Source organism: Anas acuta, chromosome W (assembly GCF_963932015.1).
Source record: "Anas acuta chromosome W, bAnaAcu1.1, whole genome shotgun sequence".
NCBI classification, from domain to species: Eukaryota; Metazoa; Chordata; class Aves; order Anseriformes; family Anatidae; genus Anas; species Anas acuta.
The window spans coordinates 4,525,061-4,537,308 of NC_089016.1; the positions used below are offsets into that span (position 1 = coordinate 4,525,061).

General features: G+C 50.5%; 2 protein-coding genes across 2 annotated transcripts; both read right to left on the minus strand.

Annotated features, from left to right (window-relative positions):
- Positions 1-229: 229 nt before the first annotated feature.
- On the minus strand, positions 230-1,381 carry LOC137846999 (olfactory receptor 14C36-like). Its single transcript, XM_068665180.1, has one exon. The coding sequence runs from the start codon at positions 1,379-1,381 to the stop codon at positions 446-448; it is 936 nt and encodes a 311-aa protein (XP_068521281.1). The 3' UTR covers positions 230-445.
- A 3,323-nt stretch (positions 1,382-4,704) lies between these two features.
- Positions 4,705-12,005, minus strand: LOC137847366 (olfactory receptor 14C36-like). The gene is made up of 3 exons (XM_068665647.1): positions 11,045-12,005; positions 4,938-5,090; positions 4,705-4,814 (listed from the first exon to the last, which is right to left on the minus strand). Exons 1-3 carry the CDS (start codon positions 12,003-12,005, stop codon positions 4,705-4,707), a joined length of 1,224 nt encoding a protein of 407 aa, XP_068521748.1.
- Between the last annotated feature and the right edge of the window lie 243 nt (positions 12,006-12,248).

Sequence of the window (12,248 nt, forward strand, 5' to 3'; positions counted from 1 at the left end):
GCTATTGCCATTACTTCCTGATCAGCTGAGAGTGGGTCTCAGACAAAGAAGTTGTTTTGGTTTCATTTATTTTGTTTAAATACACAAAGGCTCTGGCTCCTTATTTATGCAAAGCCTCAGGGTCACACAAGATATCCATCAGGCTGGATGCGGCTCCACGCAGCCTGGTTTAGTGCTTGGCAACCCTGCCCAGAAGAGAGGGGCTGAAATTACACGACCTTTAGGGTCCTTTTCATGAGTTTCTTATATGTTGGTAATTGAGTACAACAGGATGAAAAACAGCATTTCTTTGAGGAAAACATTATCACACAGGGAAATAGAAAAACAAAACCAAACAAATCCCTCCAGAAGTTAAGAAAGGCTTTCCATGTCTTTACATAAACTGTAATTCATCTGAAGAAGGAAAGAAGCAGTTTATAGCTGCGGAAAGGCACAATGAGTTTCCTCAGCATATCCTGAAAAACATCCATGACATCACTTTCCTAATGACATTCTTGAGCTCCTGGTTCCTCATGCTGTAGATGAGGGGGTTCATTGCTGGGGGCATCACCGAGTACAGGAAAGCCATCACCAGGTTCAGGGATGGGGAGGAGATGGAAGGGGGCTTCAGATAGGCAAACATGCCAGTGCTGAGAAACAGAAAGACCACAGCCAGGTGAGGGAGGCATGTGGAGAAGAGTTTGTGGCGTCCCTGCTCAGAGGGCATCCTCAGCACAGCCATGAAAATCTGAACATAGGAGAAAAGAATGAAAGCAAAACACCCCCAGAACAGAAAACAACTAACTGTGAGAAGCCCAATTTCCCTGAGGTAGGAGTGTGAGCAGGAGAGCTTGAGGATCTGGGGGATTTCACAGAAGAACTGTTTCACAGCATTGCCTTGGCAGAGGGGCAGGGAAAATGTATTGGCAGTGTGCAGCAGAGCATAGAGAACCCCACTGCCCCAGGCAGCTGCTGCCATCTGGGCACAAGCTCTGTTGCCCAGGAGGGTCCCATAGTGCAGGGGCTTGCAGATGGCAACGTAGCGGTCATAGGCCATGATGGTGAGAAGGAAATACTCTGCTCCAATCAAGAAAACAAAAAAGAAGACCTGAGCAGCACACCCTGCATAGGAAATGGCCCTGGTATCCCAGAGGGAATTGGCCATGGCTTTGGGGACAGTGGTAGAAATGGAGCCCAGGTCAATCACGGAGAGGTTGAGGAGGAAGAAGTACATGGGGGCGTGCAGGCGGTGGTCGCAGGCTACGGCGGTGAGGATGAGGCCGTTACCCAGGAGGGCAGCCAGGTAGATGCCCAGGAAGAGCGCGAAGTGCAGGAGCTGCAGCTCCTGTGTGTCTGTGAATGCCAGGAGGAGGAACTCTGTGATGGAGCTGCTGTTGGACATCTGATCTTCCTGGACCAGGGGGACTACGCAAGGAAGAAAAGACAGTGATTATTAAGATATAAAACCTAATGCTGTTCCCGTCCAAACACCCCTACAGTGACTTTCCCCTTTCTGAGGTGTTTCTTTTGCTCCCTTGCCTGAGGTCTGGTTGGTGCTGGAGGAATGTGGCCCTGGGAGCAGCGGTCTCTACTGTGTGTGCTGGAGGATTCAGACCTGTCCTACAGCTCTGCACAAAAAGAAACCAGGAGTGATCGCTGATTAAATCTACCTCTGATGTATTGGACTTCACAGCATTACCACTCTCAACACTCTTTACTGATGTACTTGTGATTTACTTTGTTCTATCTGCATCACACTCAGGAGCATTTTTAGAGGGTAGAAAACCGTGGCAGCTGTAAGGTATACCAGGTGACCTTTTGTGAGTCCCGGAAGGCAAAGTGACTGTCCTTAGTGCAGTGAGGATAGCCTGTCTGTCCATCTACCCTGGTCTCAGCCAGACTCCTCTAGGGCTCAGTCGAGTTACCCACATTGAGCTGCTCAATGATTGTGGCCTCAGAAAGTCCCTGGAAGGAGATACAGCTTTGTCTGTGCCCCACGGACGAAGATGCCCAGAGCCCCACAGGTTAGAAGGGGAACTCTGGGCACCTTCCTCCTATGGACACATCTGCGTGGTGGGACCCAGAGGGTCAGTGCTTGAGTTGCAGCTGAAAGCCAGATCTGCAGGGAGCCATAAAGCAAGAACAGCAGCTGCAGATCCAAGAAGAGAGAGGAATATCACAGGGCTTCTGCCAGGGGAGGCAAGGCGAGGGACCAACAGGAACTCAGAAGGGCCTGCTGTGAGTGAGGTCCTGCTACTGAGGTTATGAGTCATGTCCTTAATCCTGTGGGCTAGAGGGCAGACAGAGAGGTGCGAGACTACTCCGTTAGCACTGTCCTACCATTCCCTGCCCATTGCTCTGCTGCCTGCAGCTGTCCCTGCCTGCAGCTGGGTCTCTGTCCCCACGCCTCCTGCCTGCACCTCACAGCCCCCATCCCACCCGCTGGGTGCTCAGCTCTGCCCTGCAGACACCTCCTGGCAGCAGGGCTCTGCCCAGGGGCAGCTCGCTGGGGACATGTCCTAGAGCCCAGGTCACACAGACCCTGCTGACACTGCACATGTGGTGGTGGAGCTTTCTATGGGCTGAGGGGAAGGAAAAGATCCTTGTAACCTCTCAGCCATCATGGAGTCTTAGGCGCTTCCTGGAATTAACAGCAAATATTTCTATTACAACTGAGGCAAGTAGAGAAGATTGGAAGTTCAGGAGGCTCAGAAAAGCTGTGACTGAAGCTGAAATCCCCTACTTTATCCCGGCTCTCTCAAAGAACCTTTAGATACACCCTGGTTGTGCTGTGGAGCTGTGAGCAGGCTGCCCCAGTCAGCAGCCTCCCAGCAGCAGCAGGACCCTGCCCTGCCGGGGGGGCTCCTTCCACCCGCAGCTTCTCCCTGCAGTGCCCTGGGCAGCTCCCCGGGCAGGCTGAGTGCTGAGCCTGGCAGGCGGCAGAGGCCCTGCCCCGCCACACAGCCCCTGGGCCACAGCAGGGACCCTGCTCTGCACCACAACCCTGGACACCCCTGCCTGCACCCCCGGCTTCTCCTGCCTCCACGAACTGCGGCTGCATTGCCCTCCAGCCAGACACTTACCGGGTGCAGGGCTGGGAAGTCTTCTCCTGCATGGAGCTCTGGGCATGCTGCCACTTCTGCCTGCCTTTAAGCACTGTGTCTCTGCAGGCAGTGCCCCCAGCCCTGCTGTGCTGTGCAGAGGAGTTGCTCCTGGGCAGAGCTGTCTCTCTGCAGCGCTGCCTGCTTGCCAGGAGCTCCCCTTGGGCCCAGGAGCCCAGCCCAGCTCAGCAGCACAGCACCCGACCATGGCATCACTTGCTCTGTGCCATTGGGCTCCCTCCAGGTGTCCCCAAGGCCTCAGGGCTGACAGCTCCTGAAGTCATCGGGGTCTCTCCTGGGGTGTGGTGTTTGAAGCAGACTGAAGTCATCAGCGACTGCTCCTCTCTGAACATGGGAGAGACTGATTTTAGAAGTGTGATTTTTGCTATTGATGTGCAGTTGTCAATATGTTGTGGTTTAACCCAGCCGGCAGCTCAGCACCACACAGCTGTTAACTCACTGTTCCTGCAGCTCCACAACTGTAAAGCTCATGGGTTGAGATGAAGACAGTTTAAAAGGACAGAAAAGGAAGAGATTAATAATAATAATAACAGCAACAATAACAACATTAATACTTAGGTGTACAAAGCAAGTGATGCACAATGCAATTGCTCACCACCTAATGACTGATGCCCATCATCCCATCTCTGAGCTGTGGTCCCCTTGACCCTGGCCAGCTTGCATGGGGATCAAGTGTTGTGGTCCTTTGACATTTGTTTTAGGGTAAAACCAGCTTTCAGAAGGATTTGGATTCTTTCCTTCCCTTTCTCAAATACTTCTGCTCTGTTGCCCCACATGATGATGTCACCAAGGTACTGCAGGTGTTCAGGAGCTTCCCCCATTGCAGGGCAGTCTGGGTCAGTCCATGGTAAATGGTAGGGCCAATTGCTTTGTCAATCACCCCTTCCCTAGAGGGGGATCCCAGCTGCTTGGCTTCTCTGTCCTCTAATTCCAGGCTATTAGCCCTGTTCTCCCAGCACTGGAGCAGCCAAGTGACAATGTGCTCACCTAAATGATGACTGAATTTTTTTCACAAATCCCATAGCTCCCCCTGGGATAGGGGTCTTGTGGTTACTGATGCTTTTCTGATCTCTTCCTCTTTGCCCTCCTTCTTCCTTGATGGCCTAACTTTGTTGAAGCATTCCTTGTCTTCTTCCTGCATTCTTGCCTGCAAATTCTTGCCCCTTTTCTTTCCTTTCTAAGGAAAAAAGAAAAATGATTTTTTGCATCCATAGTTTTCTCTTGCAGAAAGGTGTAACCAATAGTGACACAGGTTGGTTCTCTGGCCCAGCCATGGGGTCCATCAGAGGGGCTGAAGTGCCTGCAGGGCCCATTGCAGGAGTTGTGGTGTCTGCAGGGCCTTTCAGAGGAGTTGGAGTGGCTGCAGGAATCATCACATAGGGTGGAGTTGTGGGAGGGCCTGTCACTGGACTTGGAGTAACATTGACTGTGTCTTCTATACATAGGAATAGCCCCAGGATGTTGCATCGATTTGTGTCTTTTCACAACCCTTTTTCATGCATTTCACCATTTTTTTTAGGATTCTGCACTTGCTCAGGGGTGAAGTTCCAAAGCAGTGGATGTGCCCACTGCTCTAGGCGCTTGCCAGTATCCTCCCATACTCCTAGCCTCCACTAAATCTCCTTCCTTGGGGCAGACTTCTGGGTTCATAGTGCAGGCACTTGCAGATGACAACAGAGCTGTCGTAGGCCATGATAGTAAGAACAGAAATTTCTGAAGACATAAAGAATAGAAAGAAAAACACCTGTGCAGCACACCCTTGATAGGAGATGGCCCTGGTGTCCCAGAGGGAACTGGTCATGGCTTTGGGCAGAGTGGTGGAGATGCAGCCCAGGCTGAGGAGGGCGAGGTTGAGGAGGAAGAAGTACATGGGGGTGTGGAGGCGGTGGTCGCAGGTTACAGCGGCGAGGATGAGGCCGTTGCCCAGGAGGGCAGCCAGGTAGATGTCCAGGAAGAGCGTGAAGTGCAGGAGCTGCAGCTCCCATGTTTCTGTGAATGCCAGCAGAAGGAATTCCGTCACAGAGCTGCTGATGGGCATTTTCTGACAATTGACATCGTTGCATGTTAAAGAGGAGAATGCAGAACAAAGTCAGACCAGACTTCTCTGAGCAAAACCTATTGCAAGTCTTAGAGCACACCCAGCCTGAGCATCTCTTTGCAGAATCTTTCTTCAGCTCACCTGCTTGAGCTTTGTCTGGTGCTGGCTGAGAGTAACATGGGGGCAGGGTCTGCTGTGGGCTTCAGAGGAGTCCTTTCTGCTGTGCAGTAGGAGAGAGGCAGGAACGTGGGGGAAATTGAAGTTCAGTCCTCTTTTCAGATGGTGATGAGTCCACAAACCTCAGGCATTGAGAGCAAATTGAAGAAATCTCTCCAGAAGTCCAAGTGCAATGTAACTTTCCTGGAGTGTCCCCTCAAGGGCCAGCACTGATGTAACCTGCCTTGGAGCTCCTTAGAGCAGACCACTGGAGACAAGGAGACAGTGGCAGTGTGAATTTGACATTAATGTATAGGGAAACTAGATGTTTCATCAAGCACAAGGGCCAGGCCTTGACCCCTAGACCCTAGAAGGGTGATCCTTTCCCTTCACACATTGCTCAGGGCTCTTTCTGGGGCAGTAGGAGATGGGGATGTGCATTGCCAAGTGGAGGAGAATGGTTTGACTCCTGCCTGGCTCGTGTTTGGTGTTGAGGAGCCAGTGAGTCCCTGGTGCTGTGACAATAAGCTGTCTCCTCATAGGCCTTAGTGGCAGAGACAACAGCTATAGCTTTGGACACAAAGAACTTGGTCCTGTTGGGACTTTCAGCCTTGCCACAGCCCTTAATCCCCTCCACAACAGGCTGCCCAAAGGACTCACAAACCTGCATCTATTTCACTGCTGGCTGTAGATCCTTGTCTATATGGCGTCACACCAGGATCCTAGCTGAGTATAATTCAGATTTTCTTTGTGGCCATGCTCCTAAGGAAGCTCTGTAGGATCTGGCCTGGTTCCTGGTGAGCAGACACCACTGCTCGTGTGGTATCCCTCAGAGTTCCCAGGCCCCCCTCCTCCGGGGCACTGTTCACTCAGCACAGACTTGGCCCTGATGTGTGGGCTTACAGTCCCGATGGTGCAGGACTAGGCTCATCTCCTTATAAAATGTCAAGAGTTTTCTGTAGGCAAAATCTACAGTTTCTCAAGGCTCCCCCACACTGATGCTCTATTCTGTCAGCTCTTCATGTCTGCAGGCAGACAGTTCTACCTTTGTGTGATTGTGCTATCTCTGGAAAGATAGCAGCATCAGGAGTTCCAGGAAAGTTTGGGTAATACAGCAGTAACCAGCTGAATGGAATTGCAGCACGGAGTCACAGAAGGGTAGGGGATGGAAGGCTGCCAGGTTCCACCTCTTCTGAGTTTCTTTCTCATGCACGCTGTCATTCTGCCTGGAGCTGTGTCCTAAATATCATGAGGCTGTGCAGGGAAGAATATAGAAGGGACAAAGCCCAGCTGGAGTTCAATCTGGCTATTACTGTCAAAGACAATAAAATCTGTTTATTTAGATACTTTATTTAAAGGGGAATTAAGGAGAATCGTCATCCTTTATTGGATGTGAAGGGAAACAGAGTTACAAGGGATGAGGAAAAGGCTGAGGTACTTAATGTCTTCTTTGCATCAGCCTTTGGCAGCAAGATTGGTTCTTCTCCCGATACTCAGGTCCCTGAGATGGTAGATAGGGACATGGAGCAGACAATGGGTGCACATCTTTCCCACTTCTTCACTCTCCCTTTCCCCTTCACCTCCCCTTTCTCCTCCAGGCTAGTTACAATAGCTGTTCAAAGTTCTGAATATCCTTGGGATAGTCAAACCAACATGTTCCTGTTGTTATTGCTCCTGAATATGTTTCAGCTTTTGTTTAAGGTCAAAGAACTACTTAAGAATGCTATGAAGAGATCTTCCCAGAGGCAGGAGAGTGAGGAGTGTCAGGGAATGTGGGAAGATCTGGGCAGGCACCTAGAGCAGTTAACTGCAGTGGAAGCTGAAATGAGTCTAATTGGGAAGGCATTGGAAAAACACCTCTGTGAATCCTTGGCATAGACTACCTTAGAAGAGGGTACTTCAAAGATCCAAAAGGGTAGCTGTGGGGCTTTGACATAGCTGCCTTGGAGAGAGAGGACATTAAACAGTTGTCTACCTGCCCTGGTCTCTCACAGGACCATTCTGTTGCAGGATTGATGAAGGCTGAAGAACAGCAGGTGCTGCAGTGTGCAAGCCACTGTTGCAGGGACATCCAGTCCACCTGGAACTGACTGCCCCAGGGGTAGAAACACAGCCCTACCATTTGCCATGGACTTTTCCAGATTGCCATGGAACACGGGGAAGCTCCTAAACAGCAGCAATGCATTGATGACATCATCATGTGGGGCAACAGAGCAGAAGTTATTTTTGAGAAAGGGAAGAAAGTAGTTCAAATCCTTCTGAAATATAGTTTTGCCATAAATGTTAATTTAATTTAGTCAAGGGACCTCCACAGGAGATCCTGACACAGGCTGGCCAGGGTTAGGGGGACTGCTGCTCAGGGATGGGATGGGCATCTCCCATTGGGTGGTGAGTAATTGTACTGAGCATCACTTGGTTTGTAGATATCATCATCATCATCATCATCATCTTATATACGTAATATTTATTACTAATATTAATTATAGTAATAATATTTTCCCTTCCTTTTCTTTTAATCAAACTGTCCTTTCCCCAACACATGAGCTTTAAACTTTTTTGGTACTGAACCTCTCTTATTTCACTGGGGAGGTTGGTGAGTGAACAGCTTTGTTCCTGTCGTCTTGCAGCTGTGTTCCTTTCGTCTTGCAGAAGGACAGAAATAGCCCATATGCAGGTCTTCTTCCTGGCTGGGGCCTACCAGGCACTTAAGCAGAGGGGATCCCACAATCAACATGCCAACCGGGCAGCTTCCACTGGCCTGACAGGGACACTGGGCAGATGAGAGCCTAAAAGTACGGATCCCAGCCAGGAGTTGACCTGTCAGCTCCTTCACAACCATGTTCCTCCTGTGGGCCTATGAAAAACTTGAGACACAGCTGAGCTCCTCACAGCATTTCTACTCATCTCCTCCTTGTTGCCTGCAAGATGATCAGATACATGCCACCTCACATTCATCTTTGAATGATGTGTGAATGCTCAGCAACTTCACCATTCCTGACAATATGGCAAACATTTTAAGTAGCTGAGGAGATGAAGTTGAGGTTTTTAGATCCTGGGAACTGGAATATTGGTAGTTCAGTTTCCAGGTTAGGGTTTAGGACTCAGGGCTTAGGGTTTAGGGTGTAGGGTGTAGGGTTTAGGGCTTAGGGCTTGCCTGAGGGCTAGGGTTAAATAGAGCATTTCTATCCTAGTGATAAGGACAGAGATTAAGGTGAGCAAGAAGTTAATGTTATGGGCTTATGGGTTTGAGCTTTGGCTTCAAAGGAAGGTTTGAGGTTAAGCGGGAGAGTAGTGGATTACAGTCAAGGGGAGGAGTAGCAGTTAGGGGTTAGAAACAGGGTAAGAGCCTAACAGGAATGTTTTCAGAGTCAGTGTTGCAGTAGCATCAACATTACCTGAACCCTCTTACCTCTTCAGAACTGGTAGTTTCTTCTGCTCAAGGTCTCCTGGTCAAGAGGTCCCTTCTTCCCTCCCCCAGATCACACACCTCTCCTGCCCAGGCTTCTCCTGACTTCCCCATATCAGCTATCTTCGTAGGGGGAACTTTCTGATAGCTTTTATGATCTCAGAGTATCTTTCTAACCTCTGCTGGCTACTCCATTCCTGATACAGAAGTGGCATTGTAGTCAGGAGGGTGAAGGGCACAAAGTTCTGTAGGAGCATCCTGCACAACGTATCTAGCAGCTCTGCACCACCCCAAAAGTGCCCTTCCTACCCACCAGCTTTGGATCTAAAATGGCTCCTACAGCTCCTGGGTAACTTTTCACAGGCTATCAAGCACACTTCAGCTCCCCCCAGGCACTTTGGAGGCAGTAGTCACCTTTGTGTGGAAATCTGAAAGAAGCCACATTTTTTAGGAAAAAGATGAACCCTCTGACATGTGACCCTTTATCCAAGACCTCTTCCTTTACGGGGATTACCAGATACTTACGAGGAGAGGATCACACAAACTACATTCATCCAGGTGCTTTTGCCAGCCTTTCAGATAGGTACACTGGCAGATATGAATGGCACAGATCCCAGCTGGCAGTCAGGAGGTGGCCTGTAGGCTACTTCAGAAAGAAGTCAACTCACAGTCCACTTCACAGACTTAGGACTGCATTAGGAATCTCTGAGGCACCACTGACGTCTTAATACGACACCTACAAAACAGACCCTTTTTGGCCCAGGACCTGCCCAGGTAGAAGTGAGCTGGCTGTGATCCTTCCGGCCCATAATCCTGCTGCTGGACTCCCAGCCTCTCTGAGGCACAGGAGCCAGTTCCGTGCCAGTTCTGGGAGTTGCTAGGGCAGGAGGGACCTTGCAGGCAATGTCCGAGCCCCATGCCTGTTGGCAGTCTCTCAGCTCCTTGCACACAGTGAGGATCACACTCAAGTCCAGAAGCTGCGTGCCTGAAGCTGGCCTAGAAGACACTCAGAGGGAGCTCCGAGCCCCAGCTGCAGCTGGCGGTGCTGCTCTGCAGACCGAGGGGGCTGTGGTGCCTTCTACCCCTACTCCCCTCTGCCTGTGCTGCTCAGGCTGGGCAGAAGACCCAACTCACTGGGGATATCTTCTGTTGAGACCCTTTCAATCTACCCTGATGGCTCAGTAGCACAGGGCAGTGCTTGGCAGGACCATAGGGTGTCTCTAAGGGCAAAAAAATGACATGGTTTAATGGATGATCCTGGCGGTAGGGGAATGGTTGGACCAGATGATCTTGGAGGTCTTTTCCAACCTTACTGATTCAATGAATCTGTGATAAGGGCACAAAGGGCAGGCAAGTGCTGCACTCAATCCTGATTGCGGGGTTTCAAAGAAGCTGTCCTGAACCACACTTGACTCTTGGATACCTTTGCCTGCTGGCTCCTCACAACCACTCTGGGCACTGCAGAGCCCTCCATAGCCCATGGGCTCCTCATGTTCTCCTTTTTCTTTGGGATACTCTACATTGGATGGTCACTCACTAGATGAAGAAACACTCAATGCCCACACAATCTCACAAATTCTTCCTCTCCAGATTGCTCTCCAGGATGCCATTTACCATCAGTCCCAGCACCAGTTGGACAGTACCAGGCAGGAAAGTCAAAGGCCAGTTACTGTTTACTGGGCCATGTGCAACCAAGAAGGATACTCTCAGTTCAGCCCTCAGTCCTTCACTGATCACTCTGGGACTCTGATCCATGCTGAAGCCCAGAAGCAAGTGGCCTGTTCAGGGAGCAGCACCTTGGGTGTGTTCTTGACACCAGCATTAGAAGAGATGCATAGAGATGCCACTGCAGAGACAATAAGACTGTTGCCAAAGCGTATGAGATCTTAGGAATAACACATAGGCAGGGGCACAAAGGAAGAGCTTGGAAGTGAATGGGGAGCAGCATGGAGAAGGCCTCGTCCTGCTTCTGGCCATAGCTGCGTCTCCAGGGAAGCAGCAGCCCCAACCCAAAGGCAGCAGAGCCCAGCGGGCAGTGAGGGGAAGCCCTGAGGGACACTGGGGCTGCTCCTCCACGTGGCAGCTGGGCTCTTGGCCCTGAGCCCCTCCTGTGTGCTGGAGCTGCTCCTCCAGCTGCAGGGAAGATTGGAAAAAGTGGCAGCTGAGACCAGTGAATTTCTGATGGCTTATTTTATTTATTTACACTGAAAGATTGGTTCTTTAAGTATGATTGGGTCAAATAAACTATAATGAACAACAGGTAGGATGATAAAAATAAACTTAATCTTCTCTAAAAAAAAAAAAAATCTTTTTCAAGATGTTCATTTCTCTGAGAAATCCTGCCTGTCTTGTTAAGATGATGGTCACGTTTCTGATGCTTAAGAAGCAAGAATGTAAATAATTTCCTTAAGGTATCCTTCAGTTCCAGGTTCCTCTTGCTGTAGATGAGGGGGTTCACTACTGGAGGCACCACTGAGTACAGAAGAGACAAGACCAGGTCCAAGGATGGGGAGGAGGTGGAGGGGGACTTGAGGTAGGCAAACATGGCAGTGCTGACAAACAGGGAGACCACAGCCAGGTGAGGGAGACAAGTAGAAAAGGCTTTGTGTCGTCCCTGCTCAGAGGGCATCCTCAGCACAGCCCTGAAGATCTGCACATAGGAGAAAAGAATGAAAACAAAACAACCAAATAAAAAAGAAACACTAAACATAAGTGCCCCAACTTCCCTGAGGTAGGCATCTGAGCAGGAGAGCTTGAGGATCTGGGGGATTTCACAGAAGAACTGGTCCACAACATTGCCTTGGCAGAGGGGCAGGGAAAATGTAATGGCAGTGTGCAGCACAGCATGGAGAACCCCACTGCCCCAGGCAGCTGCTGCCATCTGGGCACAAGCTCTGCTGCCCAGGAGGCTCCCGTAGTGCAGGGGCTTGCAGATGGCAATGTAGCGATCATAGGCCATGAGAGTAAGGACTGAAAACTCTGCTCCAGTCAAGAAGGCAAAGAGAAAGACCTGTGCAGCACATCCTGCATAAGAGATGGCCCTGGTGTCCCAGAGGGAATTGGCCATGGCTTTGGGGACAGTGGTGGAGATGCAGCCCATGTCTAAGAGGGCGAGGTTGAGGAGGAAGAAGTACATGGGGGTGTGGAGGCGGTGGTCACAGGCTATGGCGGTGAGGATGAGGCCGTTGCCCAGGATGGCAGCCAGGTAGATGCCCAGGAAGAGCACGAAGTGCAGGAGCTGCAGCTCCCGCGTGTCTGCGAATGCCAGCAGAAGGAACTCACTCACAAAGCTGCTGTTGGGCATTTGCTGGTTCTGGCCATGGGGTCCTGCAGAAAGGAGCAGAAAGCTGGTGATAATTAACCATAGAGTTAATTCCTTAGAGAAAAGCAATTTCCATTCCTTATTTAAGCACTCCAACGTACTTCCACACTTCCAGGCAGATATTTGGCAGGTCTCTTTCATGTGGCCTGATTGATGCTACCTGAGGGTGCCTCTGGGAGCATGGGACTCTGCTGTGGGCAATGCAGGCGTCACCCCTGCTCTACA